Genomic DNA, 16,235 nt, shown 5'->3' with positions numbered 1-16,235 from the left:
ACAGTACTTTCCTACTTATCCTAGGGCATACCAGAAGGGATCGAATAGAATATCATTTGTGTAGAGTTCATGCAATTTCTTCTAGTCCTCTAGAGATCCTCATCCACCTCCATGTCGGCCCCAGCAGGCGCTTCTTTGCCCCCCGCTGCCCGTGCCACCGATGCCTCCTTATCGATCATCTGCCGCGACACGGCAACGATGTTGTCCTCGATCAACTGCTGGCTCACGTCCTCGATGTCTGCAGATTCGGTCAGTGCTGTTTTTCACGGATAGCCAGAAACAAAACTTACGCTTCTTGGGATCCACCTTGCCAACGTATCTCGTCTTCAGCTGGTCCTTGGTCAATTCCGTCTCCTCCTTGACCCGCTTCTCATAGCCTTCCGCCAAGCTGACCAGCTGCTTCATCCGGTCGACGTTGTGCTGGCCCTCCTCGTGGAAGTCGCTCATCTGTAGCGCCTCGGTCCATACATGCTTGTGAAGGTTCATGAGCATGTTCTCCTCCAGCCCTGTCTTGCGGTAGTTGATCGCGATGCTGTAGTAGTGGCGGTTGAGACCGTGGATGAGAGCCTGGATCGAAGGCTTGTTCAGATGGCCCAAGTTGGACGTTGTCTGTCGGGGCTCTTGGCCCATAACCACCGTTTGAGGCTGGATGAGACGGAATGCATCAATGACAACCTTGCCCTTGACGGACTGGATCGGATCCACGACCACGGCAACGGCACGGGGCGTAAGCTGTTCGAAGGACTGCTGGGTGTTGATATCGACCGAGGAGAGCCAGCATCCAAATCCAGGGTGAGAGTGGTACCAGCCAACGACAGTTTCTGGCCTGCAGGATCATAAGTACATCGTTGCGGAAGATGTTCGAGGAAGGGTGCGCTTACCGTCCAGTCTGCCGAAGCATCTCCATCATCTTGGTCTGGAAAACAGGATCCACAGCCTCAACACTGACACCCGTACCACTCTGAGGCATAGCAAACACATCCACCACCCGCACTGTGTATTCGTCCACAAACTCGCCCAGCATCAGGCCCATGACCTCCATGGGCACACCAGCACGGCCATGTCGTAGCATCTTCAGCAGAGCCAAGGAGGAAATGTGAACCGTCTCGGAGTTATCAATCAGGTTTGGCGTGTCCTGGGCAGCATCCTGTTAGTATGTCATAGACAAGGCAGGCTGGATGGTCTGCACTGTGCAGCCACCGCACAGTGAAGGGAGTTCACTTACACCACCGGGTGCACCACCTCCCATGCCCGCGCCCTGGGCAGCTTGCAGCATGCGACTGATGCGATCCATGGCTGCTGAGATGTGCGGTCAAGAAAGGAGAATGGAAGGTTGAAGGGAAACGCGGCTGCTTCCTCGCAGGAAGCTCCAGGTAACTGACTCTCACGGATCACCACAGTGGCTAAGCGTGTCAAGCACAGATTTGAGATCAGAGAAAATCAATCCAAGCTCCCACAACACTAGATTGATATGTACCCAGATGAACAAGTGTGTTTTTGTGCTTTCCCAACTGATGATGGACACGGAAGGCGTGTAAAGACGAGCTCCAGCCTGCCATCCCTCACCGCCTTCAAGGTAAGGCGGTCAGTCCGGCGGCATTATCGCTTCGGCTGCGGCGATCAGTTGTTTCTCTCCACGCCTCTTCGTCTGTCCTGTTCCGCCATCAATCTGGAGTGGAGCATGCCAGGATTGGCTTGTCAGAGTACTTGATATTGCATTATCCTCAATTTCGCTTCCCGCGTCACCCCCCGCGTTATCTTTCCCGCTCCGCCCTGCCGTGTCCTGACCTCCCCCGACATCCTGCTCCCCAATTTGCTTGGCCTTGACCTACACCATCTTGAAACGCGTTGATCTCTCAGCATGGCCGCTGAGCCGCTTTTGACCCCCTCCGGGGTCAACAACAAGAAGGTGGCCTACTTTTACGACTCCGATGTGGGCAATTATGCCTACGTCTCGGGCCACCCAATGAAGCCTCACCGTATAAGGATGGCACACAGCCTGGTCATGAACTATGGCTTATACAAGAAGATGGAGATATACGTGAGTCTTCCCATTCCCGGTTCTCTTTTCTAGAGGATATCTTAATATATGGAGAGAGTGGCTGATAACGAACCGGCGAGCAGCGTGCCAAACCTGCTTCCAAATACGAGATGACCCAATTCCACACGGACGAGTACATTGATTTTCTGTCGAAAGTCACTCCCGATAACATGGATAACTTCTCGAAGGAGCAGAGCAAATACAACGTGGGTGATGACTGCCCCGTTTTTGACGGTCTGTTCGAATTCTGCGGGATCAGCGCCGGCGGCAGTATGGAGGGTGCTGCGCGGCTCAACCGCAATAAATGTGATATCGCCGTTAACTGGGCTGGTGGCCTGCACCACGCGAAAAAGAGCGAGGCAAGTGGCTTCTGCTACGTAAATGGTACGGTATCTGTCTTTTTGTCTTTTCTGCTGATTATCTTCCATCTGACACCTTCGCAGACATTGTCCTCGGAATTCTCGAGCTTTTGCGCTTCAAGCAGCGCGTTCTTTACGTTGACATCGATGTTCACCATGGCGATGGTGTCGAGGAGGCCTTCTATACCACGGACCGCGTCATGACCGTTTCTTTCCACAAGTACGGCGAGTATTTCCCCGGCACCGGCGAGCTACGCGATATCGGTGTTGGACCGGGCAAATACTACGCTGTGAACTTCCCTCTTCGGGATGGCATCAATGATGAATCTTACCAGAGCATCTTCGAGCCCGTGATCAAAAGCGTCATGGAGTGGTACCGCCCTGAGGCAGTTGTTCTGCAGTGCGGTGGCGACAGTCTGTCGGGTGATCGGCTAGGCTGCTTCAACTTGAGCATGCGTGGGCATGCCAACTGCGTCAACTACGTCAAGAGCTTTAACCTGCCCACCCTGATCCTTGGTGGCGGTGGCTACACCATGCGCAACGTGGCGCGTACCTGGGCTTATGAGACGGGTATTCTTGTCGGAGAGGGTCTGGGATCCCACCTGCCATTCAACGATTACTACGAGGTACGCATGTTCTTTTTGACATTCAAGACTCTACTGACTCCCGTCTAGTATTTCGCTCCCGACTATGAGCTGGACGTCCGTCCCTCCAATATGGACAATGCGAACACAAGAGAGTATCTGGACAAGATTCGCAACCAGGTGGTCGAGAATCTCAAGCGCACTGCTTTTGCTCCTTCAGTCCAGATGACGGATGTGCCCCGTAATCCGATGGTGGAGGGGATGGATGACGATGCAGACGATATCCTTGATGATCTGGACGAAGATGAGAACAAGGACAAGCGTTTCACCGAACGACGATTTGACCAGTTCGTCGAGAAGGTTGGTGAACTCAGCGACAGCGAGGATGAGGAAACAAGCGCTGCCAACGGCGTTCGTCGCCAGCCGGGTGCTGTTCGCCGCCGCAACCTGGCCAACTACCGCAACCTAGATCCCCTTGAGTCTGGTATGGACAGCGGTATTGCGACCCCTCAGGAAGCCTCGTCTGTTGCCGATGGGGATGTTGGCACCGGTCTTGACACCAGTATGACTGACGCTCCACGAACTGAACCCGAAATCGGTGCTGCTCCAGACTCAGCAGAGTTAACCTCGCTGGCGGAAGGAACCCCGGCCGATGCTGACCGTATGGTCGTCGAGAGTGAGGGTGCGACTGCGGCTTCCCAGCAGCCCTCCCCTCCTCAGAACGATGAAGATATCAATATGGAGGATGCCGGCCCCGCGACTGCGGAAGGAGCTGCTGATACTGCCGCCGAACCCAAGGAGGAGAAGCCGACTGGCGAGGCCTCGCCCACGCAACCCACCTCTCCTCCGCGCGCCCAATCTCCTGCAAAGGACATCTCCAAAGCTGCGGGAGAAAAGACCGAGCCCGCTCCCGGTGCAGAAACCGAAGCTTCCAAGGAGACCGCTGTCGAGGAGGTGGCCACCAAGCAGGAGGAATAAGCTGGTTCAACAGGACGAAAATATCCGGATTCGGCGCAATGGACAAAGGCAGGAAGGTGTTTTACGGGAATTTTTCAGCGATCCTCGCATTCTTTTTTTCTTTCTTTCTCTGGGGAGTGGCAGGAATCGAATTTCAGATCGAAATAGCTCTGATCATATTCCGACTTCTTCCCACTCTCCTTTGTTTCTGTCCTCGATGGCCAGAGACTTTTGCTTCTTTTTCTTTAAGTCCTTGCAAACCGAGCATATCTGATCCATGTTACCTTCTTCTCATTATGCGCTCTTGCCCCTCTGTTCCCCTGTTGGTCAGATAAAAACAGATATAACGAATCAAGCCGTCTTCTAATACTTTATTAGAGCTGACACAAATGCCTGAGGCACCAAAATGTTACCCTAGTTAGGGTACATCTAAATCACGTGTACTTCACACGTGACCCATTCACGGGACCCACACACAAGCGAGAAATCACAGCGGCGGGAACAAGACCTGGTGCCGTGATTTCGACTCTCGACCTTTTGTCGCCCAACACCCTTTCCTCCCAGTATCTCGACCCCCCCGATACACAGCCATCATGTCTAAGAGAGGGTGAGTCTACCGTCTACCCTTCCGCTTCCCGTCCAATTGCAGATGAAACTCCGTGGTCCAAAGAAAGAGGCGATTTCAAATTTCGAGGTTGCGTTGAAAAGCCTCGATGCTCCAGCCCAACACGCACAAGCTGTACCAGAGGACGGGAATTGGAATACAACAGGCAGAAATTGAAGGATGGATTTACTGACGTTTCTTTCTAACAGTCGTGGCGGTGCCGCCGGCAACAAGCTGAAGATGACTCTCGGTCTGCCTTGGTACGTTTTGCAATGAAATATTCCTCGTCCAGTCCAGTGCCAGTGCAACCCTCGAAAAAAGCACCCATGCTCTACCACTCTTGTCGTCCGATGCCTCCTTCTCGCCTGTCAACTTCTCACGAACAGCACACGAGATATACCAAATCGGACGGACGGTCGAGAAAAAATGTGGAACATGGGAAAAACGCCATGAAGAGAGAGCAGAGCGCACTGGACCGGATGCAGCAAATCAGAAGGGAACCATCAAAACTAACAAAGTGAACAGTGGCGCCGTGATGAACTGCTGCGACAACTCCGGTGCGCGCAACCTGTACATCGTCTCGGTGAAGGGTATCGGTGCCCGCCTGAACCGCCTCCCCGCTGCCGGTGTCGGAGACATGGTCATGGCGACCGTCAAGAAGGGAAAGCCCGAGCTCCGCAAGAAGGTCATGCCCGCTGTCGTCGTCCGCCAGAGCAAGCCCTGGCGCCGCCCCGACGGCATCTACCTCTACTTCGAGGACAATGCCGGTGTGATCGTCAATGCGAAGGGTGAGATGAAGGGATCGGCCATCACTGGTCCGGTCGGTAAGGAGGCTGCTGAGCTTTGGCCCGTGAGTGTTCCTTCCCTCTTATTCATGAAAGTGTTGTGTGTGTCAGGAGACTAATGACTGTTTGTTTAGCGTATCGCCTCCAACTCCGGTGTCGTCATGTAAAGAGCTCAAAATCAAACCCCACGAATGAAAGAACTATTTTTTTTATTTCAATGCAAAAAAAGTCGATACCATACCTTCCTTGAACTTCCTTTTAGGACTTGGGGGATCGCCGATGGGGGAGTTGTTGCATCGAGACTTTGGGAGTCAGTCTACTATTTGATGATGAAATCCAAACCGTGTTCTTCCTTTTTCTTTCAGCCTGGCTGTCTACTTCCAAAGACTCGTTTTCTTTTTTCTCTCCCTCTCACCCCCCTCCCCTCTGGCGAGTTCGAGGAAGTATTTCCGGCTACAAAAGAAAAATCACACCATTCTACACGACTTTCTTGGCTGCAACCATTTCCCATTGCTAGTGATTCGCAATGTGTTGTTCCATGTCCTTTGGAGTACAGGTCAATGGGCGGGGTTGGACGATCGTAAACGCCTACTCATCCGGGCTGCCTTTCGAAAAGTAATTGTACTCGTAGTTTTACTCTGAAGAGCCAGTCACTGCTCTGCATTTCCCAGCTGGTTGATTCATGTCTATTGAATTGCTTCTTACCAGGACCCGATGAATGATCCCAGATATATATCTACACATCCACAGTCCTCACTGTATATAAAAATACAAGTAGCCGCCATCACCTTATATACATATACCCCCCATCTCAAACCCAATCATTCCAACACTTCCAACCCCCAAATCATTTCTTCTGATCTCGAACCTCTTTTGGAGGCCGAGTGTTCTTCGAGGAAAGCCGCTGGGCCTTAGGTCTCCGCCCATGCGCCTCCACATTCGGCTCATGAGTCCTCGGAGCAAGCCGCCAAGCCGCTATTGGGCCCGGCGGCGTGAAACGATCAACAATAACATCTAGCAAAACCACCACCACCGTCACGAGCAAGAGTATATGGACCGCCCACCAGATGTGCTGCACGCCAGCGGGACACATTGTGATTGCGTACTTCCATTCGCGGACGTCGGGAGAGGAATCAAACCAGACTGATAGCAGACCTGCGTTGCCGCCGAATTCGCCCATCATTGACCGCAGGGTCACCTCACGGATGGAGGGCGTTTCTTCGGATATTTGAGAAGACGATGGGGACTGGGCGGAGTAGCGTTTTGCAGACCATCTCCAACTTGCGTCTGCCTCTTCTTTTTTCTCTTCGGAGGTACCTGCTTCATCTTCACCCTCCTCCTTGGGTGACCGGTCCACATAGTGAACGACATCACAGCCCGTATGGTCGTGCCCAGTCAGGATGAGCCCTTTCCGGCCTCGTCCACCATGGACCGCACCGTCGTCGCCGCTCATACCGAAAATTCCCTGCAGGATACCCACTGCGCTGGCATGATCACTGAGGTGATTTTGTTCTTTCAGACCACTCTCCTTCCACCGCGGAGCATCATCTGGCCCATCATCATCATCGGCAGAATGAAAATCGAACCACGGTTCGTCAGTGCAAATCCCAGCCTTCTTATGCAGCGGCACATGCGTCAGGAGCAGTGTAAATGTAGGATCATCGACAGGGTAGCTGCGATGACTGAGAACATCGTTGAGGTAGGCGTATGTCTGTGTCTGGAGATCCTGCGATAAAGCCGGGGTGTCGAGGATGAGCGAGTTCAGGTTAACCAGATGCAGCGTCGGATTGAGAATTTCCGCATAAGAAGAATTGACTTGCACTTGCACAGGTGGATGCTGAAACCGGATATCCCAGTTCGCACGCCCGAACACGCGCTCGAACCGCTCCATCCGCGCCTCGCTGATATCCCCCCGCGTACCCGATATCGTGATTTCCAGCGATGTTGATAATGCGTCTCGCCCATGCCGGGTCTGCATCTGGACCGGCTAGAGGCTCCAGAACCTCCGCGTCGTTGCTATAACCAGCAGCGCCCGTCTTGGTGATCTCATCGTCCACGCGCTCTCCGCCCCGAAACACGCGTTTCCAATACCGCTGGCCGCGCTCTGCATACTCCTCATCCGTCACCCACTGGCTCCCAACCAGATCACCCAGCACGGTGGTGTGCGTCGGCCGGGTCCACCAGAAGAGGGTGCGGTAGATGTGCGCGAGGTAGTAGTCGTTTCCGACGAGGTCGATTCTTTTCAGGAGGGAGCGTAGTGCGCGTGGAACGTCCTTCGTGACGAGTTCCGTGAGGGCGGTTGTGATATTGGAGCGGACATCGTGGGTCAGGAGTGAAAGTGGAAGCGGCGTTGTGGTGGACGCATTGCCAATGGCACCGTGGATGCTGTGCCAGTGCGAGCGTATGCAAGGCACGAGCTCGTATTCCGGGAGAGGGAGAGAGGTGTCTCCTTCCAACTGGGGATCTGCGAGGACGAGGAGTCTGAAGATGGCGGGCTGCGTGTTGGGGTCTGCTGTTGCGTCTGGGCCGCGGAAATCGTAGAGCAGCGTGCGAACCACTGGATGCTGCTGGAGTCTTTGGAGGAGACTGTTTGGTTGTGAGGTGTGTGCTTGCGGTAGAGGGAATGCGCAGCCCTTGAACAGTGGGTAGAGGTAGAGGTAGACCGTGGCTGTCAGGGAGAGTGGGAGCAGCAGCGACACGGCTCGCGAAAGCAGCGCGCGCAGAAACATGACGAGCGAGACAAAGGAAAGGAAAGAATAGAACAATTAAGAATTTACAGCATAGTGGATGTGTCCAGGGAAGAAAAGGGGGACATGGCGGAAGAGGTTGAGGTGTTGATCTGCGATAGCGATAAGTTAACTATTAATAGTGATTGTGTACAGATTACTCTAAACAGTCCTCGTCTCAGCAAAAGCCACTGGAATTGTGATTAAAAAATATCTACAGTCTCGCCTAAGCTTCGTATATAGAAGGAAAGAAAAAAGACGTATTATGGAGACTTCGAGGCACATTCTCCAATCAGCAGCCATACACACAAAAGACGCTGACCTTCAGGGACAAAGAACAGATTCAAGCCACAGTAAAGGGTGCAGCACATCAGAAAGAAATCTTAGCGAGGGGTATATCACATCAAACGCCGAGAGATCGGGGGCGGCATCAAACATAAATAGCAAAACAGATAGCAGAGGTCAGAAAATAAATTAGCGTAGAAAGCATCAAAACAGTCAGTGAGATCCAGTCTTCATCAAGCGCTCAGGGAGCAAGCTCGAAGGGCCCGTGTCTCCCAGACTCCCCAGAGGATTCGACATGGGCCTATGAGCGTCTTTGAGAACGCTTTCTTGCTCGTTCTCGACCTCGTCCTTGTCCTCGTCGTCCTCTTTCGGGTCGACACCAGGGAGAGGCTTGTCCACATCAGGCTTGTCCACATCAGGCTTGTCCACATCAGGCTTGTCCACATCAGGCTTGTCGACCTCGTGCCAGGTTTCATCATCCTCGTTAATTGACGGGGTTTCGTCGTCCAATTTGGCCGGCCCGTCGAGCAACGCCGGCGGGCGTTGGTTCATCAGCTGCGCCTGTTTCAAGCTGATGGTCTTCTGCTTGTTGGTCGTCTCGACGATCTGGTCCAGATCACGCTCGATCGTGGCCTTCATCAAAGCGGCCATCCATTTACGGCCCTCCTTGACATTGTCGACCTGGAAGTAGTGGACTGCAGGCTTGGTGAACTGCACGGTGCGCGAGTTGCCCGTTTTCGGTGGAACCAGCTTGAAGAAGAACGGTTTCTGTCCTTCTTTAAGGAAAAAGTTTGCCGGGGAGATCATCATGCCACTCGGAAGAATCTTGCTGGTATTATCGGTTGGAGACGTCGGGCTCGGGGCCATGGACATGGCAGTAGAGCCAGTGAAGGTCGCATGGAGAGTGATGATTGGATCGTTGTCCGCCCGGAGTACCCGGTGAGCAGTGATGTCGATTAGGCCTCTCTCCTCGGTATCGGTGTCGGAGTAATAGTACGACAGCCGACGACCGCGCAAGATGAACAGGCGGGGCTTCCAAGTAGTCATCAGATTTGATGACCTCTTCTTCATCCACCCGGAGTAGTCACATCCATCCATCTGCTCCAGCGGCCCTTTCTTTTCTAGGCCACTCCTGTAGGCGCTTGTGTCCTTCTTGGTCTTGACCGTCCGCGGGCGGATCATGAAGCCGGCGCCCTCCGCGGCCTTGCCAGACCCGTCGGTGCTATGGCGTTCTGAGCTCTTCGACGTCGCAGATGGAGTCGTGGAGCCGGTCCGAGTTGTTGTTGAGGTGGGATCGTAGTCCCGTGGAGAGGCTGGAGCAGAGGTGTCGGGGCTCTTACCAACAATGTCCGAGATGGCACGAAGTCCCACGGCGCGTCGGAACTTGGGGCCTGCATTTTTGAAAGATTGCTGTAAGTGCGAAGTCGAGGAGCGAGGGGAGCTATCTGAATCTCCCCGTCCAACCAGAGGCGCAAAACTGGAGAAGAACCCATGGTTTGATTTGCCATCAGCATTCCGCTCGGAAACGCGGTGGCTGAGACTGCGGAACCGGCTCTTCGATGGGACGGCGTTATAGGCCTGCGAGGCTGAAGTGACGTCTCTGGTTGCGTCCCGTAACGAGTCAAGGCTATTGATCCGGGAATGCCGTTTACTCGCGCCCTTCACCCGGTAAGGATCATCGGCATAACTCGACTTCCGCGAGTGGCTAGCACTCCCCGCGAGAGAAGTACGTTTCTGCAGAACGCGGCGGTTTCGGCGCGGGTCCGCATCAGTCCCTGAAAAGTAGCCTCGATCAAAGTCGTCATATGGCTCGGGTGCAGAGACGGGTGAATCAGACTCGGTGGTCAATGGACCCCGGAATCGTTGTATGCCTTCAGTGGTTGTGCCCATTGAGGTGCCCGGACGAGTTGGCAGTCCCTGGGCGCTGGTATTAAGGGTCCAGGACCTGTCAAGAGATGCTTTGTTCTGGTGGTAGCCGTTGTGGGACATGTCACCTCGGTTGGTGGAATCAATAGAGGAATGACGACGAGCGTGGTTGAGCTCCCGGATTGATGCTGCGGAAACCCTCCTGGAAGAGTCCTGGCCAAACGTAGGGGTGTGCGTTCCTATAGGAGAGCTGTTGTTGCTGGCCAGCCTCGGGTGCTGAGCTGGCAACGCGCGAGGGGACGGGTACGTGTTTGACTTCTCTGCTAGACTCGGGATCCGAGGAAGAAGAGGCCCTGTATGACCGGCACGAGACAAAGTTCGCTCGTCTTGTGGACCGGAAAAGCTGGAACCTCTGGAGATCCTTGTCGGTTGTATCTTGGGGCGCTTGATCTCTTCCTGGAACGCTTTGACTTTGTGCCAGGTCTTTAGCCGTTTGCCCATCACACCAAAGTCGAACTCCTTCATGAAAATGAAATCTTGATCCATATCAAGAAGAACGTCGCCGGTAATCTCCTGTTCGTCGAAAATCTCGCAATGCTTCGGGTCGACACCGAGGCCACGCATGTACCTGGCGGTTTCCTTCTGGCTCCATTTGCGGACTTCCGCCTCCGTCGGCTGACTGCTCTCCTCCTCATCGGTCTCGTGTCCATTGATGTAAGAAATTCGATGACTGAGATGACTACTATATTCACTGCCAGAATCATTCCCTGGCTTGGTTTCTTGCGCCATCGACAGGCTGTGGCGAGGTGTATTCATATCGGTTATGTGTTCATCGATGACACTCAACGTCTCATTCATGACCGGACTTTCCTCTCCGTTGATGTGGTTATCCATAGAAGTGCGAAAGGCTTGCATGTCGGCCGCCAAATTGGGGCGGGACGGTAATGGGGATGAGGTTGCTCGCTGTGTTGGTTGCCTTGGAGAAGGCTGCGGGGTTTCTGAGTCGAGCTGGGGTCCCTGGATATCCGAAGTACTCGTGTGTCGCGAGGCTTGAGGGGTTGTCTCGCCACTAGCTGGTGCAAAGGAGGTTGGTAGCGCAGGTGTGTCCATTTGTATCGGCGATTCGGTCGTCTCAGATGCGATCGCTGAGGCGGTGGCGCCCATGAGGTAGACTGTCGCTCCTGTTAGCTCTGAATCCCTAGTGCGCATCCTCGCGGACAATAACAGCGCGTACCTGCTGGGAAGAGGCCAATTTTGCTCGTCCTCAGTTGCCTGCCGAGGTACCAGCCGTCGCCATACTCATCGTCCAGCTCCAGCAGTTCGATTTGATCGCCTTTTCTCAATGTGAGCTCATCACCTCCGCGCCCTTCGAGAGGATCTAGATTGACAGTGTGTTAGCGATGCGCAGGCACAGGCACGGGTTCATAAAGGAAGAGGGAACGTTTGCAGGCGCAGATTGTCGCACACAACATCACTTACGGGCAACCTCGACATAATCACCGCGCTTGACGCCCTGGGGCGGGATTAGGGCAGTCATTTGTTGATTCTCGGATCTTGCGATCGCAGACATTGGGAGTTGATGTTGGAGAGGGTGACGAAGCTAGGAGTTGTGCAGGTCGCAGAGCATGGGGCCCACCAGCCACCAGCCCTTTCGGGGGGTCGGGAGGGATGTGAGCTCACACGCTGGGGGGTGTGGACTCGGTCGTAGACACCTCAGGAACCTCCAGGGGATAGCGACGCTGAAGGAGAGAAGATAATAATAATGCGACAGGGGAGTTGGCAGGACGAAGGGGGAGGGGGGAATGCGAGTGTCGCGCGGGTGGAGGGAGGGTCCGAGAATCTAATAGTGGACTTTAGTTAAGCCAAGGTTATTTAAGCCAAGGTTATTGGCCGCGGGGTCAAGCACAACTCACGAACACCCCAGGTGCGCAGACTTGAAGAAGAAAAAGACGATGCGCAAATACTGGCGCGACCGGGTGGCTGACGGAATGATCGTGGACAGGTCAAGCCCCAGCGTGGCAGGGCCGATCTGGCATGCACTCGAAGCCCCAGTGTTGGATTTCCAGGAATTCGATAGGGCGAAATGGGGCTCGCGGGAGGATTGGGGCTGCAGGGCGGGAAGCAGAGTCAACGGTCGGATAGAATACGAATCTGTCAGAGCGGACTTCCGATAATGGGTGGGACGGTGATGATGATGGGAATGGTGATGAGAGAGAAGATAATAGAGACGGGAGAAAAAAGGGTGAAAAAGACGACGACGGGTGACGTGTGGCGGCCGTCAAAGTCCGGGTACTTTCCACGGTTCTTGACGGTCTGGCTGGATTGCAAAGTTGAGAAGTTGCACGACTGGATGAATGCGGCGGGATCAACTAGGAGGAGTCGATGGAGTACGGACCTCGGGGGATGATTCGCTAGTGAATAGTATATCGGTGCGAACTAACTCACTCCTCACTAGTGACGATGTATCTAAACGGAGTTGTAGACTAGCAGATGTATATGGCCATATCGGGCCCGCTCGTTTCTTTGTTTGTTTCGCCCACCAACCGCCGCAGCTCTTTCTATCCTACCGAACCGTCCCTCCTTCGCGCCGCCGAAAATGCCCCAACATGGCCTCTCCCACTCGGTCGCGCGCTGATCCCCGCCTGGAGTCATCCAACTCCACCGCAAGCATTTTTCTTGGCGGCGTGCGGAGGACTTGGATGCCGAACTCGTCGCATCCGAACCCGGCCGCCACCCTCTCCTCCAAGCGCCCCGAGCATTGTTCCATTCCAACCCCCACGAGCGAACACCAATCGAAGGCCGCCTCCGCGCAGATTGATCGCGACCGTCCGGCCGTCCCGTCAGGTACCACAACCTCGCAGACTTTGATGTCGCCCGTGACACCCGGCGCGAATTTACAGCTTCAACAGAACCAGCCATGCCATCCGACGATTATCTCGACTCCCTCAACCAGTCACTCTCCAACAACTGCTCTTCCCTCTCCCGTACCGAGCACCAACTCCCACGCCAGCCCCGCTAAGAACAGCCATGGTCCTACAAATCGTGCCACGCCCGCCCCTCAGGCTTCTACAAGGCCAGCGCCCACGACACCACGTACGAATGGGGAAATCTGGCCCCCGCAACCGTCAAGTCAGAATGCCTCGCAGCCTCAGTTCCAGGCCTCAGGGAACATTACGACGCGTCCAGGACAGCAGGAGGACAACACCACCTCTGTACCACAGCCGGCCAACGGCAGTGCTCAACTAGCCCTATCGAAGCAGCTATCCAAACATCAGACATTGTCGCCACTGAGCGAACACGTCTGGCAGCTGTGGATAAAGAATCTGCAGATCATGAGGGAAGGATTGGAGGTCAGGGGCGAACTGTCTCCGGAGTACGGAGTGCCTCGAATGTCGGTCCTGCACCAGGCATGTCAGAAACAGGATCTTTTCTTCATAGTACTTCATCAGATGTACTGTGTACGGACCGTGGACCCTTATCTGTATGACCGGATTCCCGAGCTCCGGGGGACTCATTGTCAAGAGGGCATGCTCTTGCTCCAGGACCTCTTGGTGGACAATCTCACCCTTCCACTGAGATCGGTCGAGGCGTGGGCTCAGTTCCCATGCCCTGCACAAGATTTAATGCCACTGGACGGGTATAATTTGATGATACAGAAGATCCCCTGCGTTTTGACCCGACTCGTGACAGATTGGCGACCCCTTTATCGCGCTTGCTATGAGCGACGGTACCCGCCGCTGGTGGAAGAACTCGTGCTAATATTCGAGACGACATCGCATGCCTTCCTCTCCACTATCTTTGTGTCCTTGTGCCGCGAACTCTATGAACCCAGCTATCAACAGCAACTGGGACATATCTTCTGCCGCGATTATTTGGCGCTGGAACGCCGTATTGCCAATGGCGAGGCCTTGAACTCGCAAGAAAGGAATGCCCCCTTCATCAAGTCCTACCTCAAGCTCCCTATATCTTCCAGAGCATTACATCCAATTAACTGGACGCCTGGTTTTTCGCGCGGCCAAGTTCCGATTGTGTATCAAACTGTTCAGGTCGCGAGCATGCTGTCTCCGAGTATTATGTCTCCAACTTCTGGCAATGGTCAATCATCTGTTGCGAGTCCCCAGCTGCCTGCACCAAATTCGCCTTACGGTCTGTCTCACCAAAGACCGGGCATCGCACAGCCGGTGTCACACGGCCAGCCGTATCACTCGCCATACCACCAAGTGCTTCCAAGTCATCCGGCATCATCCCAGCCGGTTCCAACTTATGCCGTCCCCCCGTCCATCCCGCAGTATGATGGGGCGGGTGGTTCCAGACCTCTGTTGCAGACGCAGGCGTCTCAGCCACCCAGGGCTACTCAATGGGACCCTGTTGTCCAGCAACGCCGCCCACCGGCTGCAGTGGGAAGAGTACCTGGGTCGGGATTACCCCATCCTTTGCCTTCACGGCCGACTGTGCCCTCTCCACACCATGCGCCCTCCCAACAATCCCCTCCATCTCAGTACCATGCACCTCCTCAACGCCCTACGCCTTCTCAGCAACCTGCCACTCGACAAGCTGCGGTGCCACAGCAGCATCCTCCTCGGACCGACCGTAGAACCTCGGGGCAGCAATCTCAGCCGCGACGTGGTACATCTCTATTGCCACCGGCCGGCTACAAACCGTCTCAGACAGCTCATCCAAATCCGTTGCGGTTTGGCCTTCATCAGGCTCACCTTCGCGATCCGGTCAAAAAACTGGTGGAGCGTAACGCAAGCGAGGAGCTGGTCGACACGAAGTTATTCCAGTATCTTGGAGGATTTGTTCTCAACCCGACGTTTCTAGAGACTCCAAAAACGTGTCACAAGTGGACTTTTCAACTGTCAAATGCTCAATGCAGGAGATTCCCGCCCACAGTTAGTCAAGGAGAAGGAAAGCGGCCATTGCGAACCTTTCAAAGTGGGTGTTGGACGTTCCGCCTGCGGTCTATCAAGATGCCCCCCTCCCGAAAGCCGGAAGTCGAGCAAGTGTGGGCCAGTGCGAAAACAACGTGGCCGAGCGTCTTTTATATCTTTGTCAACGATCAGGAGCTTTTCGCGCGCAGAAAGCTTCACAATGGCAAGGACCTCCCTCTGGACATCACGGACTATCTCACGGAAGGAGTCAATAAAATCACCTTGAACTTGCTTCTCGACAAGTACGAGTGCAAGACCCAGCAGTACGCGTTCGCGGTGGAAGTCATGGAAGTGACCGGATATATGCAGTTGCGGAGTCGCGTACCGTCCCTCCCTGCGGCTGAGTCGCGTGCCCTTATCCAAAAACGTCTGTCTCCCATCACAGACGACGAGGAAATCACGGTCATCACCGACAGTTTGACCGTCAGCCTGATCGACCCTTTCTCAGCCCGCATCGTCGATGTCCCCGCTCGTTCTCGGCAATGTGACCACCTGGACTGCTTTGATCTAGAAACCTTCCTCAGCACGCGGAAATCGGCCTCAGACTCACTTCCCATGAACGACAACTGGTTCTGCCCGATCTGCAAAGCAGACGCGCGTCCCCAGGTTCTGTTCATCGATGGCTTCTTTGCCGAGGTACTGCAGGAAATTACTCGCCAGAAGCGACGAGAGGACGCACAGGCAATCGAGATCAAGATTGACGGGTCGTGGAACTTGAAGGTTGTCAGCGACGAGAATAGTCGTGATAGCTCAGGAGATCCCGTCCAACGTCCAACGTTAAAACGCAAGGCCGACAGCTCGCCAGGTGCGGGTGATGCTCGCTCAGGCTCCCGCGGGGTTTTGAAGCATGAAGGAAGTCCCACCCCGTCTCCCTTCGTCGTCCACAAGGAGCCGGATGTCATTGAGATCGACTAGGACTGGCAGTCTGTTCTACTCCATTTTTGTTTTAGAGATACCCCCTTATTCACTTGTCTTTTGTTCATTCGTTTAATTCCAATTTTTCCATGTTGGAAGTTTCTTTTTTCCTTGCATTGATTGACTGAAGTGTCTTCATACAGATAACTATAAACCCCCGATATAGACTGCCTTATCCCGTA

General features: G+C 54.3%; 6 protein-coding genes across 6 annotated transcripts; 3 read left to right on the top strand and 3 right to left on the bottom strand.

Moving 5' to 3' along the window:
• Positions 1–89: 89 nt before the first annotated feature.
• N7510_011465 (proteasome regulatory particle lid subunit RPN11) lies at positions 90–1,294 on the bottom strand (the record flags this gene model as incomplete). Its single annotated transcript, XM_056983390.1, has 4 exons — positions 90–238; positions 291–826; positions 882–1,147; positions 1,226–1,294. 4 exons carry the CDS (start codon positions 1,292–1,294, stop codon positions 90–92), a joined length of 1,020 nt encoding a protein of 339 aa, XP_056828884.1.
• Positions 1,295–1,861: 567 nt separating this feature from the next.
• On the top strand, positions 1,862–3,962 carry rpdA (histone deacetylase RPD3; the record flags this gene model as incomplete). The annotated part of the gene is made up of 4 exons (XM_056983389.1): positions 1,862–2,041; positions 2,125–2,425; positions 2,485–3,026; positions 3,075–3,962. 4 exons carry the CDS (start codon positions 1,862–1,864, stop codon positions 3,960–3,962), a joined length of 1,911 nt encoding a protein of 636 aa, XP_056828883.1.
• A 763-nt stretch (positions 3,963–4,725) lies between these two features.
• On the top strand, positions 4,726–5,497 carry N7510_011463 (60S ribosomal protein uL14; the record flags this gene model as incomplete). The annotated part of the gene is made up of 3 exons (XM_056983388.1): positions 4,726–4,805; positions 5,071–5,395; positions 5,465–5,497. 3 exons carry the CDS (start codon positions 4,726–4,728, stop codon positions 5,495–5,497), a joined length of 438 nt encoding a protein of 145 aa, XP_056828882.1.
• Positions 5,498–6,177: 680 nt separating this feature from the next.
• N7510_011462 (uncharacterized protein) lies at positions 6,178–8,059 on the bottom strand (the record flags this gene model as incomplete). Its single annotated transcript, XM_056983387.1, is given in 2 exon segments — positions 6,178–7,231; positions 7,251–8,059. 2 exon segments carry the CDS (start codon positions 8,057–8,059, stop codon positions 6,178–6,180), a joined length of 1,863 nt encoding a protein of 620 aa, XP_056828881.1.
• Positions 8,060–8,554: 495 nt separating this feature from the next.
• On the bottom strand, positions 8,555–11,744 carry N7510_011461 (putative polarized growth protein (Boi2); the record flags this gene model as incomplete). The annotated part of the gene is made up of 3 exons (XM_056983386.1): positions 8,555–11,379; positions 11,442–11,585; positions 11,687–11,744. 3 exons carry the CDS (start codon positions 11,742–11,744, stop codon positions 8,555–8,557), a joined length of 3,027 nt encoding a protein of 1,008 aa, XP_056828880.1.
• Positions 11,745–12,813: 1,069 nt separating this feature from the next.
• On the top strand, positions 12,814–16,053 carry N7510_011460 (MIZ zinc finger domain protein; the record flags this gene model as incomplete). Its single annotated transcript, XM_056983385.1, has 1 exon — positions 12,814–16,053. The coding sequence occupies one exon, from the start codon at positions 12,814–12,816 to the stop codon at positions 16,051–16,053; it is 3,240 nt and encodes a 1,079-aa protein (XP_056828879.1).
• Positions 16,054–16,235: the final 182 nt, after the last annotated feature.

This window comes from Penicillium lagena (assembly GCF_028827675.1).
Source record: "Penicillium lagena strain IBT 129212 chromosome Unknown utg000008l_segment0_segment0, whole genome shotgun sequence".
Taxonomy (NCBI): Eukaryota; Fungi; Ascomycota; class Eurotiomycetes; order Eurotiales; family Aspergillaceae; genus Penicillium; species Penicillium lagena.
The sequence above is the reverse complement of the archived record's forward strand: the minus strand, read 5'-3'. Positions and strand labels throughout refer to the sequence as shown.